Source organism: Centruroides sculpturatus, unplaced genomic scaffold (genome assembly GCF_000671375.1).
Source record: "Centruroides sculpturatus isolate CEXI.00-Female unplaced genomic scaffold, Cexi_2.0 scaffold127, whole genome shotgun sequence".
Lineage (NCBI taxonomy): Eukaryota > Metazoa > Arthropoda > Arachnida > Scorpiones > Buthidae > Centruroides > Centruroides sculpturatus.
In genome coordinates, this window is record NW_019385000.1 from 580885 (window position 1) to 599571 (window position 18687).

The 18687-nt window shown below is 27.3% G+C and overlaps 1 protein-coding gene across 1 annotated transcript in view; it reads right to left on the reverse strand.

The window, feature by feature from the left end:
• Positions 1-18687, reverse strand: part of LOC111633192 (WD repeat-containing protein 91-like) — a 34153-nt gene that overhangs the window by 14402 nt on the left and 1064 nt on the right. The window contains exons 2-5 of the mRNA XM_023377716.1: positions 16611-16875; positions 16344-16466; positions 12125-12207; positions 5884-5996 (exon numbers count right to left, since the gene is read on the reverse strand). Coding sequence (XP_023233484.1) covers positions 5884-5996; positions 12125-12207; positions 16344-16466; positions 16611-16875 — 584 coding nt within the window. The remainder of the gene's footprint in view (positions 1-5883; positions 5997-12124; positions 12208-16343; positions 16467-16610; positions 16876-18687) is intronic.

The following is an 18687-nucleotide window of genomic DNA, read 5'->3' on the forward strand; positions in this document are numbered from 1 at the left end:
TCGGAGTCGAGAAACTTGTCCCTACTCGTCGGTTACTCACCATCCGTGGCATTTTTCTGTGTTCGTTACAGTATATGTTTTACGTTTTGTGTATATGTACAGTTTTGTGTGTGTTTTCAATATGTCAGGAGTGAAACGTAAACACGTTACTCTTTCATTAAATGAAAAATTAGCAGTGCTACAAAGACTGGACAAAGGGGAAGATTGTTTATTTTACTTTTTTTCTGATAATCCGACCTTTTTTGCATTCCGACCATACCCCCAGTCCCAAAGGTGACGGATTAGAGGGGTTCTACTGTAAATCAAAATAATAAGAACAACTCAAAACAATCAAATTTAACTTAAAATTTATATCTGAGTAATAACTTCTCTAGGAGTTACATAAAGTTCATTTATAGTCATCTGTATGGTTAGACAATGTAAGGACACATAGGCTTCAGATCATCCTTAAAATTTATATTCAAGTTAATGTTATTGACACAGCATATAGAGAAATAAAATTACAGTAAGACCCTGCTTAACACTAATTCGATATAACACGGTCCACTTGAAGCCTTAAAAAAAAGCTCAAAATTTATGCCAATTTAAATTATCATGGCATTTCATTGATTCGTATATAATATGATTACAGTAATACCTCCAACTTATGCAATAGGTCGGACCAAGTGATAACCGCGTAAGTTGGGTATAATTTCGCATATAAATACATACAAATAACTTTTAATTGGGTCTGGAGACTAAAGAAAACAATAATTTAAAAAAAAATGTTTAATAAAATCTTAGATAATATATATGTATAACAAATTATATTATTATACAATTTTTCACATTTACTTGATTATCACACCATAATTTTAACATTGTTTCCATCTCAGGGATAATACTGTGACGTTTATGAATGATGCTTGAATTTAAAGATTGAGCATTTTTTACAGCTTTGAGAACTTTTTCTTTACCTTTTATAGTTGTTCTGACCGTTGATTCTGGTAGATCAAACTTCTTTGCCAATTCACAAATTTTCACTTTTGTATCGAAGTCTAGTAAAGTTAATGTTAACTTTACATTCCAAAGATAAAGTTTTTCTTTTCTTGTTTGATGCAGAAGAATCAGTTCTACTTCATTTAGATGACATAATAGAGTATCTCAAGTCTCCATAGATATAACAAACACAGAAATAAATAACACAAAATAAATTGTAGCTATATGTCAATTCCGCGCGACATGTCCAAACATGTAAGCCGAACAATAGTGTGGGGTGAGTGAGTAATCAAGAGTTTCATGGCACTCAAACAAAAGACTAATCGACGAGATTTGAAAATCATATAACTCTGGGTTCACATAAGTCAGAGTAGCGTAAGTAGAGGTATTACTGTATTTGCAAACACAAACCAATTAGCAAAAGATGGCAAAAAGGTGTAATTTCTTTAAATCTATGTTTGTTTGATGCAATTTTGGAAAAAATATAACATCATGGATGCCATAGGAAATATCAACTTCACTTGGCAAGAATTAACTGATAAATTCACAAACAAATTGTGGAAGAAGGTATCCAAGAATTCTCAACAAAAAGAGCCTATCGGTGTATCGTTAGGTTGACCAAACTCAACCTAATCGATATAGTAAGACTAGGAGATAGACAAGCAGGATATTGAGGAGTTACAGCAGGTTTCTGGTTAGAGCCTTACCAATGATGACCTTCAAGAACTGGCAGAACATGGAATCCACGTGTAACTGCAAAATAGATATTCTGAAAACAAAGAACCCAAAAAATTTCTCTATAGATTTCCTTAGTAAAAGTTTGGTAAGATAATCGAAATCATTGATCAAATTGTAGTGAATGATCCAGATTTTGAAAGGAATGCAAAAGCAAAATGAGGCATTTTGGATGCAATCTTCTGCTACCGACATTTGCTTAAGGAAAGAAAAAAGCAACAAATAAAACTTCACGCCTCTATTGCAAAAGAACAAGAATTTCAGAAAAGTTATGACCTTTATCACAAAAAATGAACTTTACATTTCTGTGTGCATATGTTTATGTGTTACTTAGCATATATTATTATACAAATTAATATAAAAATAACTTAAAATTACAGTAAAATTTGTTTATTTTTGGTTGCATGTTCCCCTATCCCTATTTACTCTACGTTAAAATGACCTCATTTAACGCTATTTCTCTTAGCAGTTTGTTGTCTAGGAACACATCCCCACATTTAGCGGGATCTTACTGTACTTGTAATAAACTGAATGAGCTATTGCTTTCTAAATATTATTTGATAGAAATCAAAGGAAGTAGAGTTTTATATAAAATCAGATTAAAACAACAATGAATTTAGATTAACTTTGATTAGCTTAGAAGATTGCTAATTATATTTAATATTGATATGTCAAAAGAAATTATGATAAACTGTGTTTATCAGTAAAGTCAGATATTAAATAATTGCTGTATGTATATTTTTTAATACTATAAAAATTTTATAAAGTTTACATGAATTTCTTTTGCAAGTAGTGTTTATAATCAAAGCAATAAAATGTTTGCAGATGGATAATTATTTCTTTTGCTTTTCATATATTTACTAACACTAAGGATGATATTTTATACATATAACTATAGGATAATTAAAAATAATAAAAATACATTTTAATCAAGATATATAACATGATAGAAAGCTTGCTATATATCATTCTTAATGGAATACATACAATTATTGTAATCCTAAGTTCTGAGATCACAATAATAATTTTTATTAATATGCTATCCATATTCTATAACTTCATTAAATTTCCAATTTTTATCACTGATTTAATACATTTAACATAATTTTATTTATTTATCTTCAATAGTTTTCTTTACTATATTCTGTTCTTATTACTTAAAAGTTAATTTAAAATGAAATCTATTATAATAAGAAAAAGTTACTCTCTTTACATAGAAGTTTGTTAATCTGACACTTGATAATCTGGAACATCTGGTAATACAGACAAAAAATAGCTGATCTGAAATGTGTGATTATAATCAGGCATACTAGTATTCCATGAATGTATAACTTTTGTGAATCATATGTATGCAGTACATGTTTAGAAAATCAATATTATATGCATTGTGAATATTTTTTGTGAAATAATGTGTTCATTAACATTTTTTCAGGTTTTTTCAATCAATCTTAATACAGTATAGTCATGCATTGTATTATCTTCAGCCTGATTAAAGAAAATATCTAAACAAGTTGAAAGCAAAATCAGCATGCACTAGTACTAAATGTACAGCAATGCAGCAATGTCTGTAATGTTCTGATCACGCCTGGAATTTTGTGAAAATACAAATACAGCCAGTAATCTGGCATTTTCAATGATCTGGCAACACTTGTCCTATACTGAAACTACACACTTTTACTGTACTTTTATTTCCATCCTGTTCAGAATACCTAGTGTAGATATTATTTATGAATATAGAGGATAATTACTTCAACAACAAAATTGAACAAGATGGAAACTTAACAAATATTTGAAATACATACTTCCACAGAGGCAAAATTACCAAATATTTGATCATTTGTTCATGTGAAAGAATTTAATTCAAAACTCACTGCCATTGGTAATGATATAATCTAAATACTGTATATACAATACTGTAAGCAATACTGAAGGATCATCGTGATATTATTAAATTTGTGATCTATTACACAACGTGATCTATTATACAATGAATCACAAATTTAAAATTTGCAATTATGAAAAATAATGAATTTACAAATAATTAACCTTTATAAGAAACTGATTTATATATTTTATTAACTAACTAACTTTTTGATAAAAGTTGATGATGATTATTTATAGTTATTTATCATGGAGTTGTTATTTAGTTACTTGAATGACAGATCATTTTGCTATGGACAGAATGACATTTCAGCAATACAACTCTCACTGAGACAAAATTTCAAGCAAGTTTTGATTATTCTGAAAGCAACACTTATTACAATAATACTCCTTGTTGATAGTCTTATTGGATACTATACTATATACTCAGGGTGGCCAAGCTCCTTGATAGTCCGAGCCATTTTTCAAAATTTGAAATTTTTCACGAGCCGCAATTAAATACGTATTAAAAAGGTATGCAAAAAATTTCAGATTACAAATTATATCCATAGCAAGAGTGATACAAATTGTTTCTTCCAGAGGACAATGTCAGCTGTCCATTGCAATGACAGTTTACAAATTCAAAATTGGTCTGGAGTCGGTCGATAATGGACGATTACGCCACTGTTTATGTTTGTTCGCGCAGTTTTCCATGAGTCATATCATTCTTAACTTGGACGGAAATGAAATTTGTTACAACGTTGCACTTAATCTTTCATATTTGTTGTTAGTAATTTAAAAGACATTTTGAAACCATACGGAACGATAATAATTTTTTAAAATGTAATAACACAAAAATGAAAAGGGAACTCGGGTACATTTATCGAGAGCCACAAATAATCCTTCAAAGAGCCGTATGTGGCTCGCGAGCCGCAGGTTGGCCACCCCTGCTATATACTATAATAAACATAATTTAATGGTATACAAAAACTTATTACTTCCAATATGTAAAGCTCTGCTAATAAACTTACTATTTTACACTTTCAATTTCTAATCCATTTAAATAGCAGTAACATTGAGAACAACATAATTGACAATTCATGTGCTTTTAGCAAACATGACTGACAATACAGAAAAAATTTTGAGATTTAACAATAGAAAAAAAAAACCATTAAAATCCACAAATGCACCATAACAGTATAATCTAAATACACAGACAGCTGAAATCAGTGGCTAAAAATAAAATGTTTCTAACCACTTGAGTTAAAACATTTCTTAAAATATTTTCAATTATAATAGATCTATAAATACAATAATCAAGAATGATCATCATATGTCTAAAGGCATCATTATAAACAACAATTCTGCTAAGATGTTTGCATTAAAAATATTTGACTGAAGTTCTTTAAATAAACTACTTTTAATTAGAGAAATAAAGCTTACTGCCTCAACTAGGATTTCAGAACAAACATACATTTTTAGTTGTTTAATACAATGTTATAACATGTATTATGCATGCAATCTCAATAAATATGGATATGATTTTGCAATATTTTTAACTTTTCTTTTTTTTTCTCAAAAAATATTTTAAAAATGTAAATATTCTCCTAATAAGTGAAATTACTTTAACTTTATTAAAAATTATTCCAGTTTATAAATAATGTTCATTTCAATTATTTCATCAAAATTTTTGCTCTAAAGAATTTTCATTTTAAAAAATTATTCAAATTCATTCTATTCTATTTGTAAACTTTACACATGAACAATAGATTATAACCAAAAACATTTATAAAAGAAATTTTCATTTGGTCCCTAAATTACACTGCCTATTCATTGACATTACAGAAAATCTTTCTGATCTCATATAGAAAAACATTAGTTAACATTTCATTTGTTAAGGTTTATGATTCATTTGTTCAATTTTAAATGTCAAACTGATAGGATTGGCATTATCCTAGCACAATATTTTTTCTAAATGTTTTTTGCAATAATTTTTTCTAAACAATTTAAATGTGTTTTAACTTCTACTCAAAACTGGATATGTATAAATGATAATTACACACCTTTAAGAACCTTAAATCTGTCTATTAAAGTTATTTATTGGAATTTAAAGTTTTAAAGTTGTGTAATTATCGTCCAAACAATTTGTTGACTCTCAAATTTTATTGAGTTTCCATTTTCAATTTCATTGTACAGTCCTGAACAAGTATAGTTTAAATTATAATCATTTAGTACAAGATGCTATGATAGAATTTTAAAAGTCTTATGATATTTGATATTTAAATTGTTAAAAAAAAATACATTACTTACTGTGCAATCACATAAAAATCATCCATTAATTCAGTAGGTGCTGGAGTTTCATGAAAATTATTAATGGAACTATCAATCTGCTTTTGTCCTTCCTGTTTTTCAAAAGTACCAATCTGAAATGAATTCAAATATAATTAATTTAATAAAAAAATATTGCTATGATTTTAAGAACACAGACAAACAGCATCACAGACATTTCAATTCAACAAATCAAGAAGATTTTTTTATAAAATTACATTATGCATATTTCTTTTTTTGAATAATTTTCCAACTTTTTTAGTGTTTAAGAAAATATAGAAATTAACAAGCTTATTTATTTAAAAAATTTCATAAGAGAAAATGCATAAATGATTTTATATAGTATAGATAAATTAGCTACATAAGTTTAGTAAGTGTTTAATCATTTGAAACAGATAGTTGAATTTTTTGTGATGCAATAATTTAATGTAACAGAATCTCCATATTCACACATTCTTCATTCATGCATTTCATATAGTTTTGGCTAGGTATTTGCAACTATTTTTCACATTTGTAAACCTGACATTTACTTATTCAAAGAAGGATTAAGAAAAACAATAAACATAATGAACAGAGATGAACTATTTTTTTAATTTGAGAAAATGAAATGACAATTTTTTTAATGTATTCTTCTGCAATTCAATGACTTCTACACTGGATTAGCGGATTTGATAGTATCCCACAGTTTCTTGCATTATTTTAGCATGTGCACTTATGTGGATTGTAAATGTTGTGTCATCCTAACAAAACACTAGTTGTTTGATACTTTACGAATAGATGAAAGAAGGTGATGTCCCTTAGAAACAAAATTAAAGTGCTAAATCATTTGCAAGAGAAAATTAAGCAACTGTGGTTGTTCACACTTCCTTCAAAAATAATCTATATAGAAAATATTAAGAAAACAAAGATTTAAAAATGCAGATTTGTTTTCTAATACTATATATTTTACCAATCCTCTAGCTTTATTTTTTTAATATATTATTCCTTTCTTTTAAATTGGCCATATTTGCAACAATTTTGCATAACTTAACTCTGCAAATTTGAAGGTTATAATGTATTATTGATTTTGTGGTATAAAAGTGAGAGTTGTAAATAGATATTTGGAGTAAAGATGGGTGTGAATTTAAGTCATACAATTAAAATTCACAAATTAAAATCTGTCAGTGATTTATAATTATCAGTATTTCTATATTCAATGATTGACTCAATGATAAGAAAATGACATTTATATATGGACTGTTGAGTTCTCCATTGAGGCCATGATGTCAGCATAGTTTACCATAGAGCTCAATGGTCTCAACAGTTTAACAGATAGGTGAGAATTCAACAAACCAACATGGTGGATTCAATCAAACAGTTTTGTCTGTAGGAACTATCAGTTCACTCTTGCTGTAGATACTGTAATAGCTGACAGATTAATGAAAGATATGCATATGGTAAAACATGCAACTGAATGATTGTGCAAGTATTTCTTTTTTCTACAAAATATGACATCAGATTATTCAATGGAAGGACTCAATGAAGAACTCACCACTTTTATAAATGTTGAATTTAGAAATGTATAGTTTAATTTAAAATCAATATTACCCAAAGATTTATAATTTTAATTTTAAATCATTTCATTTCTTTCATGACACAGCATAAAAGTTAACATTAAAATTTTAAAAAAAAGTGCTAGAGATGATAGTAAAGCAAACAATTATCTTAATTCTCAAGCTTCTCAATGCAGAGTATTCAAACAGACAATATAGCTGATAATTAATATATATATATATATATATATACAGTGGTGATATTCTGGCCGAACCCGTTGTTAATATTTTCAAAGTTTTCCGAACCTTCTTAAACACATGTAACATTTCTCAGTAGTTTTGTTTCTTTTAAAAAATATATTAAATATTTAAATACAGGTATACCTCGCCTTACGTTGGTAATTGGTTCCAGGAAAACGACGTAAGTCGAAAAACGACGTAAGTCGAATTTACCTGTCTCCGAATCTACTTATCACTAGGAAAGCATTTTAAATAATATATGGTTAATAAAAATCTATTTTAAGCTTACAAACAAATAAATTTTAGTTTTTAATATAGTACAAAAAAAATAATCTAAATTTACGAATGCGTGTACTGTAAATACAGTACATACTTGTATATATTTTAATATGATTTTATGTGCTTTAAACGTTTATCTAGTGATATTACGACTTCAATATTTGTGGCGGACAGACGTAAAGTCAAATAAAATGACTTAAACTTGATTTTTATTTTTCCATATACTTTTTTAACAAGCGACGTATAATCGGGAACGACGTAACTCGAAACGACGTAAGTCGAGGTATGCCTGTATTATAATAAAAATATATACGTATTATACTCTGTAATACTACTAAAGAAAGTTCAATCGCAATCGACTTAAGAGAGTTCTCGAAACGAGATCCAGTCATAAGAGAGATCCCACAATCCAGCGCACGCAAGAAAATAGAAGATGGCTGCGGAACACATGTCGGGCTATCGACAGCGAAATAAAAAAGATATTGTATTTCGAGAGACAATGACATATGTCTATTATTAGATATATCGCAAGAAAAAATATTTTATTTATTTCTAACCAAAACTTCTATTTTGTTTGTCGGTGTTTGTGACTTACCGTGTAGTTATGTCAGTTTTATCATCAGTAATATATATTTTTTTTATTTATATGGGTATCTTAAGGTCAGTTTTTGCGCTAATGTTGCTAATGCATCATTTGAGCAAAAATAATTGTTAAGGAAAAATTTTCTGTTAGCGAACCCNGCTATATTGGAGTAAAAGATAGAATTTTATGTTAGATCTTATAAAAAATAAGATCTAACATAAAATTCCATCTTTTACTCCAATAAAAAAATTATTCAGTATTGCAGGATTAATTGAAATTCAAGGCATAACAGATTGTCAGATGTCCTGCTTGAGAAAATTTTGCTTCTTAAGAAAAATGGAGATTATTTTTTAAAAATAATAATAGCTTGCCTTAATTGATGGCAAAAATTAATAAATTGTTTCCTAGGGTATTGCTGCTTTATTGCTAAAAAATATTTCTCAAAGTATTTAATCTGTGAAGTACTTTGTTATTAAACCATAAGTCTAATTATAACAGATAATTAATGCACTTGGTCAAAAACTTAAGTTGACAGTAGGTGTTTATTGAATGTGTGATGAATTAAAAATGTGCTGTTAAGACTACAATGCTAACAAATTTTTATTATATAATTTACACTTTACACTAAGAGTACATGTACAGATTTATGTTTTTATTTGCCATTTTATATTTTTTAACTTTTTTGAATTTTTCTAATTGAAAAAACATTACAAACCAAAAAACTTTGTTGACACTCCAAAAAACTAAAAACAAAAAAACAACAGAATATTGTGTCTACATTGACATGTGTCAGAATTTGAATACTCTCCTTTTTATTTAAATCAATTTTAACCAAAATAAGAATATCAAAAGTAATATTTTAGTTTTGAAAGAAAAACTTTATTTTCACAAGAAAAAGGGAAGCCGTTAACCCAAACTTCCTCACCAACGGAAATTGAACATCCTTTTTCTTTTTCCCTTATCTTTAAAAATTTAATCACCAAACTGACAGTCAACCCCTCTGAATTTCTCCACTCATCATGTTCATGTGGAAAAATTCTACACACTAAGTGGATGAGATCAACGAAAAATGAGATTCTTTCCCATTGTTCGGGGAGTGCGCCAAAATCTCTCATATTCCATGTGGGTCTCCAAGACCACATCCAGATTCAGAGTGCACCAAAATCTCTTGATGTAAGAGGACGTATGCCAGTTGAGTCTCCTACAGCCAATGCCCATAGTCAGGAGCCATAGCCAAAATTTCCTGATGTAATAAGATTCCAGTAGAAAATACAGAGCCAAAACCTCGAACCCTAGAAGAGTCTGTCATTGTCTCTATAAGAAAAACTCTCATTACCTAAGTGTCGTCAATGTTCTTATCTACAAAGATGACAACGATCTTTGCTTGAAATCCCTAAGATGAGACATCATCAAAGACAAGATATTTGAGAACCTGTAAGGTAGTATACCCTTCAAACATTTGTAATCTCTCTCTCTCACATGTTAGGAAGCTTTGTATTTGTAATCATAGTTATATTTTGTTTCATTAAATATTTAGTTCTGTTATTTTAAAAATATGGTCTCTTTAATGATTGAAATCCACACCTATGTTCACTCCATGTACTTACGTCCCTTCCACTCGAAATTCCTTATCTATGCATGTTAATCTACGTATTAAATAGATTAACTGGTGTCAGGAAAACAACTTCCAGGGGATCTCACAAGCTCCTAGTATATATTAAAATCTTTGGAAGTCATCCACTGACAAGGAGATTGAATCTCGCGATCTAGTGCAGGATAAGTGGTCATTTGAATTTACCCGTGACCCTCTGCTAATCTCACATATGTAAACTATAGTATATATGTAAAACATCATTAGAGATTGTGTAAAGTAACAATGACTCCCCAGAATGAATTATCTCTTGTCCAGAGAATGAAAGTTGTGAAAAGTTTTGAACAATTGCAATCATTTTGTGCAGTTGCTAAACAACATAATTTATCTGCTGAAGGAGTTTTAAAAATTGTAAAGAAATTCAAGAAAGTGGATTTGTTGATAATTAAAGATGAGATGAAGAAAGCAGATGACAACTACTTAAGAAGGCAGGTTTGATTGTAAGAGCAAGCAAATGAAGATGCTAAGAAAACTGAAAGAGAAATTAAATATGATGTGTTTGGCCATGAAAAAAAAGATCATTCAATTCAAATAATCAGAAATTGATTGACTCCTAATCATACAAATGAGAAATTGAAGTTTGCTGAGAAAGATGTCAATAAAAGATTGGAATTTTAGAAATTGATTATTTAGTCTGATGAATCAAAATGTGAATTATTTGGACAAAGAAGAAAAACTTGAGTGTTACCAGTAGGACCAGCCTTGAAAACATGTTATTTAAATCCCACAGTAAAAAGTGGTAGAGTCTCTGTAATGATGTGGAACTTAAAAACCAACATTTAACATGTTGTTTTTTAGTACTTTTTCAGCACAACTTTAACCTATTGAAGTTCAAATCTTCTTCTTAAACCTGACACTGACTTATGAAAAGAAGTGGAGCTACTTCTCTTACAGTAGTTTTTTTAGCTATTTTAAATTTATCATCTCTACAATAAATGCTGTTGCTTATAGATATATACTAGATGCCAATTTATTTCAATCCACATCCAAAACGGGTCTTTGAAAATGTTATATTTTTCAGAAAGACAATAATCTAAAACATACATCCAATGTTGCTAAAGACTTTTTATCAAAAAAATTATGGTGATGGAATGGCCCATAAATTCTCCTGATTTGAGATTGATTGAGTGTTTATGGAATATATGGATATGAATATTCCTGCAAAATCGTGGAAAAACAAAAATGATTTTCAAATGGCACTAAGGTTACAATGGGAAAAAATGCCTCTGTAACACTACAAAAACTAGTTAAAGTGTTCTATATAGATTAAAGGCAGTTATTGTAGCCAAAGAAGCCTACAGTCATTATTAATTTACAGTTCACAAAAATTTTTCTAATGGCATTTGCAAATTGTTTTGCATTGCAAACTGTTCACATATTTCAAATATTAAAATTATTTTTCTATATTTAATTAATACTAAAAATATGTACATGTACTGTACTTGTAGCATAAAGTGAAAATAACACAATAAAAATTTGTTAGCATTGTAGTCTTAACAGCATATTTTTAATTCATCACACAATCAATAAACACTTATTGTAAACTTCTTTGACCCAGTGTAACTATTACACTGATTAAATAACTGTAGTCCTATTAGTAATTTCTTTTTACATATTTATGGTTTTAAATCCTGTGATTTTTTATTATAAATAACTTAACAAGGATTTGATTTTGATTTGAAATCATTAAAAATGTTTAATTTTTTATTTAAAATAACTACTTTCAAAGATGATTTTTAAAACATTAATTTGAACAATATACACTTTTTCAAATAAAACAAAATTCTAAGGCTTCATTTTATTCAAGAGCATCCTGTTTTATTCTAATATGGAATGATTTAATGATGTTTTTGTAAAATAAAAAAATTAACTTAATTCAAAGATACTCTTTAAAATATCAAAAAATAACTTTTATAAATGTTAATTATTATAGCTAACCTTTTGATGAAGATTTTCATTTTCTTCCTGGAGGGAACTGAGACGCAAGAGTTCTTCTTCATAACTTAACAATGTAGGCAACACTGTAAAAATACATAATTTTAATGTTGTAAATACTTCTATAATAAATTGATTTATATTTTAATATCAATAAAATGAATAATGAAATAATAGAAATTTTATAAAATTTGTACTATTCTTGAAAATATACAACAGAATGTTGTACAGTTTAAATACAAAGTAAATTGTCCTTTGCATGAAATGTAGAAGTACAAGTAGAATATAAGAATATAAAAATTATTTTCAAACATTAAAAAAAACATTACATATTATTTTACATTTTCTTTCTGAGAAATAATTCTGCAACAATTGAGAAAGAAAAAATTTTAATAAATACTCTTCACCAAGCCTCTTAATTTGCTGAGATAATTTATTTCACTACAAATGAATGTTTTCAACTTATTCAAGAATAGAATAGGTTGAAAATGTCAGTTTGTAGTGAAATAAATTATCTCAGCAAATTAAGAGGCTTGGTGAAGTGTGTTTATTAATTAAGTCTTTGCTGAGTGTAGTGTTGTAGATGAAAATATTTTTATTTTTACAAAAAGTTAAATAGTTAGTCATGTAAAATAATTTTGTCAATTTTTAACATTTAGTTAATTTTGAAACATCTGGAAAAATAATGACAGAAAATGATCTCAATCCACAATTTTCACAAATTTTATATCTTGCAAGTTCTATGATCCAAATATTCTGTGCTAGTTCTTTTCCATAAAATCTACATATTATCTATTATGTTGTATATCTATACAATATACTAAATAACAAATAATCATAAGACATAAGAATAATCAAATAATGTATAACAATATATAAATATATAATTACTTCACAGACACCACTAACAACCTTCATAAATTGAGTAATGAATTTAAAAACATTTTTGAAAAACTTTAGACAAACATTTTTGATCACAACTGGATCTTCTTTGTTCCAAAATCAGAACACATTGAAAAACAAGATATATAAATTTTTAAAATATTAGATAACAATTTTTAAATGCGACAAATAAAGTAAAAATATTACACAAACAAAGACATGCTTGATAATTTTATTTAAAAATAAGTTATCAAACATCTCTTTATTTGCATAATATTTTTACTTTGTTTGTCAAGTTTTAAAGTTATGTAATTTTTTTTAAAATTTATATCTTGTTCTTCAATGCATTTTAATTTTAGAATGTTGATAAACCTGAAGAAGATCCAGTTGTGATCAAAAATGTGTGTATAAAGTTTTCTGAAAATTTTATTAAATTCATTACTATTGGGTTGTTCGAAAAGTAATTTCATTTTTTTCCATGGAAAAAAACATAATATTTTTATAATAAATAAATATTTTGTTGAATTATTTATTGACCATTTTGGTCAAATATTTGTTGTCATCATTTCTGGTAGTAGCATGATTTCACATTCATAAAAGTTTTGATCATTGTTTACAGAAAACTGATCCAAGTGATTTTTGACATTGCCATTTCAAGTAAATGTATTACAGTTAAAAAAAATTGTATAGACCGCAACAAGTAATAATCTGAGTGTGCTCAATCTGGAGAGTATGGTTGGTGTGATAGCACATCCCATCTAAGTTATAACAGTTTCTGACAATTTGACATCATCGTGATAAAACACTACACCTGTTTTGTTAATCAACTCTGGCTGCCTTTTCTGTTTGATAATATTACTCAATTTGTTTACTCGATGGCAGTACACTTTCAAATCAATTGTTAAATTGTCTGGTAAAAGCTCCAAAAAAAAATTTCCTTAAAATCCACCAAAGATAGCATCTCTCCTTAAGAACATGTGGAACTCATATATCAAGCTGTGAAATGAAACCAATTTGTTTCAAGTAATCATAAACAGTTCAATTTGACAAATTTTATCTCTTAGTGATTTCACGTGTTGTTATTCGGCAGTTTGCTTCAATCAGTACCTTTTATTTTGTTTTCATTGGCTTCAACTGGCCATCCAGAACGTGGTGCATCTTCAATATTGAAATTGCCAGAACAAAATTTTGTAAACCAGTTTTAGCACTGTCATTCTGTCAATACATCTTCCCCATACATGTCTAGCAGTTTTTTTTTCTCACTTAAACAGTATTCTTACCTTTTTGGTAATAAAAGAGCAATATATGCCAAAAATGCTGCTTTCAATCTTCCATATTTGATGGGATACAAAAAATAAACAATTGCACAGAATCAAACAAAATTTTTTACAAATAAGCCTTAAAATGCTGGCTGTCAGAATATATAATGATAATACGGTTTAAAATAAAAATGGTGGGAAAAATACGACTAGTCTGTCTAGTGGTAAAAAAAAATGAAATTACTTTCCGAACAACCTAATAGATTTACAAAGATTGTTACTGGTGTTCTGTAAAGCAACAACATCCAATTAAGTAGAGTTATTAAATTTGTTTATTGTATTTAGTTGAATTTTATGTGAATTATACAAGACATTGTAAGAAAATTTAACATATCATTCCTCCTGTAATGTTAGTCTTACAAGATATTTTTTTAAGACTTTTATCATTTGAAAATTACAGATTTATGCTTAACTCTCATTTTTATCTTCATACTTAACAGTATAAGATCATAATTTCTAATTTTGAAACCTGTCTATTAAAACTGCTTTTCTTCCTATGAAAAAGTTCATTTTAATCAGGAGTTTAGTCCACAAATAATATTAAATAATTATAAAAATTATATTGTAATGAATTTATAAGTCTATATAGTATCATTTAAAACTGTTTTATATTTGCTACAAGAATATTAACAATTCAGTGGTGTAACTAAGGGGACAAAGGTGTGCGCTCACCCAGACCACTTATCTCAAGAGTGCCAAAAAGAGCCCATAGAATTCTTTTGTAATTAATGTTGAATTAGGAGCTCCAGGTATGAGGTTTGCCCCAGAGACCAAAACTGTTCAACACAGACATTTAATAACCTATTTGGAAAGTTGATACTTGAATTGTAAATTAATTCTAGTGCATTATAACAATGCAAGGTATATGCTAATATACTATTGTGTGTTTACAATGCATCAAAGTATGTATTTTATTTGCAATGATTACAAAAGTTTCTTAGAATATTATGAAAGTGAACAATGATTACAGTAATTTCAGAATGAAAAGCCTTATTTTTGCATTAAATTTAAAATAAAATACTCTAAATGAGTTTATTAGTTTAAAATGAAAAAATCTGTATGGTCTTACTATCAAACAAAAATGATAAGTTATATTAGTTATAATTGTTATATAACAACTTTCATTTTGAAAAAATTAAAATTTATTTAATCAAATGGCTTATTAGAAATCTTCAGAACTAATTTATGCTGCTTATTTTTATTTTAAATCTATCACTGTAAAATGATAAAATACTTAAAATATTTGTGAGCCTAGCAGTGGTGCATCTAGAAGGGTCCTGGCAACCCCAAAGAAAAAAAAAGAAACAGTAATAAATTTCCAAAAATATTCTCTTTATTAAAATTTATGTTTTATTTATATTGTGTTGTGTGTTCTACTTCTATATTACTTGTGAATCAGCAGTCATATAAGGTGGGATTTCATTGAATTTGCATTAAAAATTTTTTTCATTCAACTTGGCTCCCTAAGATTAATATTTCAGTGCACACTGGAGACTAGGATTAATGGAAAAACTTTCAGAGTACTGTATAAACACAGATAAAAGAATTTGTCTCAAAAGAATTTGGATAACATAATTGGTAAAATATCCAATTGGTTTGTAAAAGTTTCCGTTCAAATTTCACTTCAATTTTAATTAACGTTAAATTAAATTCATGAAAAATAATTTAGTAAGTTCAGCGATTGTTTATAAATTCCAATGTCATCTATTCTATTACAATAAATTATTTGTGCTCTATAAATTTTTTATTGATGGGAATAAATTTTTTATTCCCATCAATTACTTGGCTACATTCACAACATAATTGCTAGATGGTGAGAGAGAGCATGACATATCCAGGAAAAATTTGAGAATTTAATCAATACTTGAAATTGGGTCTCTCAGAGTGACTGGCATATGCTTTAGCTGCTTGGCCCAATATTTAATAAATCAGAATATTTTAATTGATATTAGACTTTAAAAATTAACTTTCAAACTACAGTACAATATTATTAGTAATATATATTTACAAAAAACACATACTCATGCTTTGAAAGATCACACTGAGAAAATTCTGCAAAGAAACTAACATTGTATCCTGCCATTGACGAGTAAAATATAACTGGAATGTTGGATTATCTTCTGGAGACTTCAAAAACAATAATGCTGTATTAATAACAAATCAATAGTAAATTACTTATTACAATGTTGTTAATATAAAAACAAATTAATAAAAGGTATTACACATTATATCATAAATATGTGTTAAATAAAGATATACAAATAAAATTCTTATTTATAATAATTTACCAAACCAATCTTTCCATTCTGCTTGCCCTTGAAGTTCTGGAGTCATTTTTTCAAAAAACTCTCTGAGTTTATCCTGCCGACCACTTGTGATGCAAGTTACTACATACATTCTTAACAATGCAGTTTCCAATTTTTTGGCTGAGGAAAGGAATGAATGTTCAAGTCTTGAGAAAATTCTTAAATCTAAGTGACTCCATGCTTCTCGCAAGGCACTCAGGTCCAGGCTACTGATACAAGAAGTAAGATGTTCCACTATTCTATCTGCCTAAATAAATTACAAATAATTAATTTTTAAAAAGTTTTATATTATTTTTTATGGAAGAGAGAAAACAAAATATAATTTTTCCAACTATTTTATATATTACATCTTTATACAAAATTTACTCTTTAGAAATGTAATTTGTACTTTATTCATATAATGGATTTTTAAAATCTTTATTAGTTACATACTGTCCATATGTTTTTTACATTTAAAATTATATACATTAATCCTGTAAAAATAAATTGAAACTACTTGAAAGCATTACTGTAGCTGTTACATAATATCAAATAAAATTTTTCAATTTAATTTTTTTTCTTTAATAAAAAGTTAAAAAATTGACTGCTTGTGAAATCATATAATAGGCCTAGTTTTTTTCTAGTAAAAAATTTTGTAAATTGTATTATTACTTATTTGTTTAATAATTATATGCATAAATTGTTCATATGCTTTACTAATTCAAGAATATTTATATTTCATAAGTTCTTGAAGCAGAAATTATTCACATACAGACAAATTTTTAACTATATTATCATATGCAATAATACTATAATATAAATTCTTAAGGTAAAAAATAATGAAGATAAGAAGTAAAAATACTCAATGTACAGGGTACTCAAAAATTACATATGACTATGAAATTTTTGAGTAGATATATGCAATTTACATTCTGTATCAGTATGTAGATATATGTAATTTACATTCTGTATCAGTACTGATACAGAAAGTAATTATAAACAATTTTGAACTTATATATAGATGTGTCAATTTGCATTAGTTTATATGATACAGTGGATCAAAGTTAACTGAAAGTAGGTTGCTTCTGCAGCTCTAATGTTCTGCTGGAAAGCACATCTAGTTTGAAAATAATAGTGACGTTAATACAATTATAAAAAATAAATAAATCTATAGAATGATAGAATGATCAAAACAAACTACAAACCCATGAAAAAAGTTAGTATTAAATTTAAACTGAGATAAACAAAAAATAAATAAATAAAAAAAAATTCAATTTTATCTGTATTATAATAAATAAACCACAAGTTACAGAAATAAAAACAATTGCTTCCGAACAAATTGTGTAACTTAATGATATAAATGAATAATTAATACTCTTCATTACAATTTATTATTTGAATTCCCATTCAAATATCATTCAATAAATCTAATGGTTCCATCCACATATTTTTGCCAACTGTAATAAACAATTTTCAGTAGACATGTGTGAACATGTGTAAATGTTATTTCTCTGATCATTTTACATCTCAAGTGTCAAATAAACAATATGTTTGCCTTTTATTATGATATACTTTACTGAATTCTCGTTGGAAACTGATCATCTGTCCCAATGTTGTACTATAAAATTATAATAAAATTAATATAATAACAATATTATAAAAGTTTTAAAAAAATGTTTAATATGAACACAATTGTTTTTGTCAAAATTTAATATGCTTCTTCAGACTTAACATAAGATTCAATTCTAAAACAATGAGTAAAATCAAATACTTCTTAAGACAATAAATGAATTTGAAAAGTAATTATGAAATAGTCAATTTGCAATAATTCATTATAAAAAGATAATTCATAAAATAACTGCTTCAGTAAATCACTCAATCAACCATATACAACTTATGTATTTCATCCAATCCCTCAAATTTCCTGATGTCAAGAACCTTGCTCAACTATATACAACATTGTACAGCAGAAAAAATGTTTTTTGTTACCAGTTTCTTTTTTGTTGTTTTTGTTTTAGTATTTTTTGCACATCATTTTAAACTATTTATTTTTTATATTTTGTGTTTTAAACATTGTTTG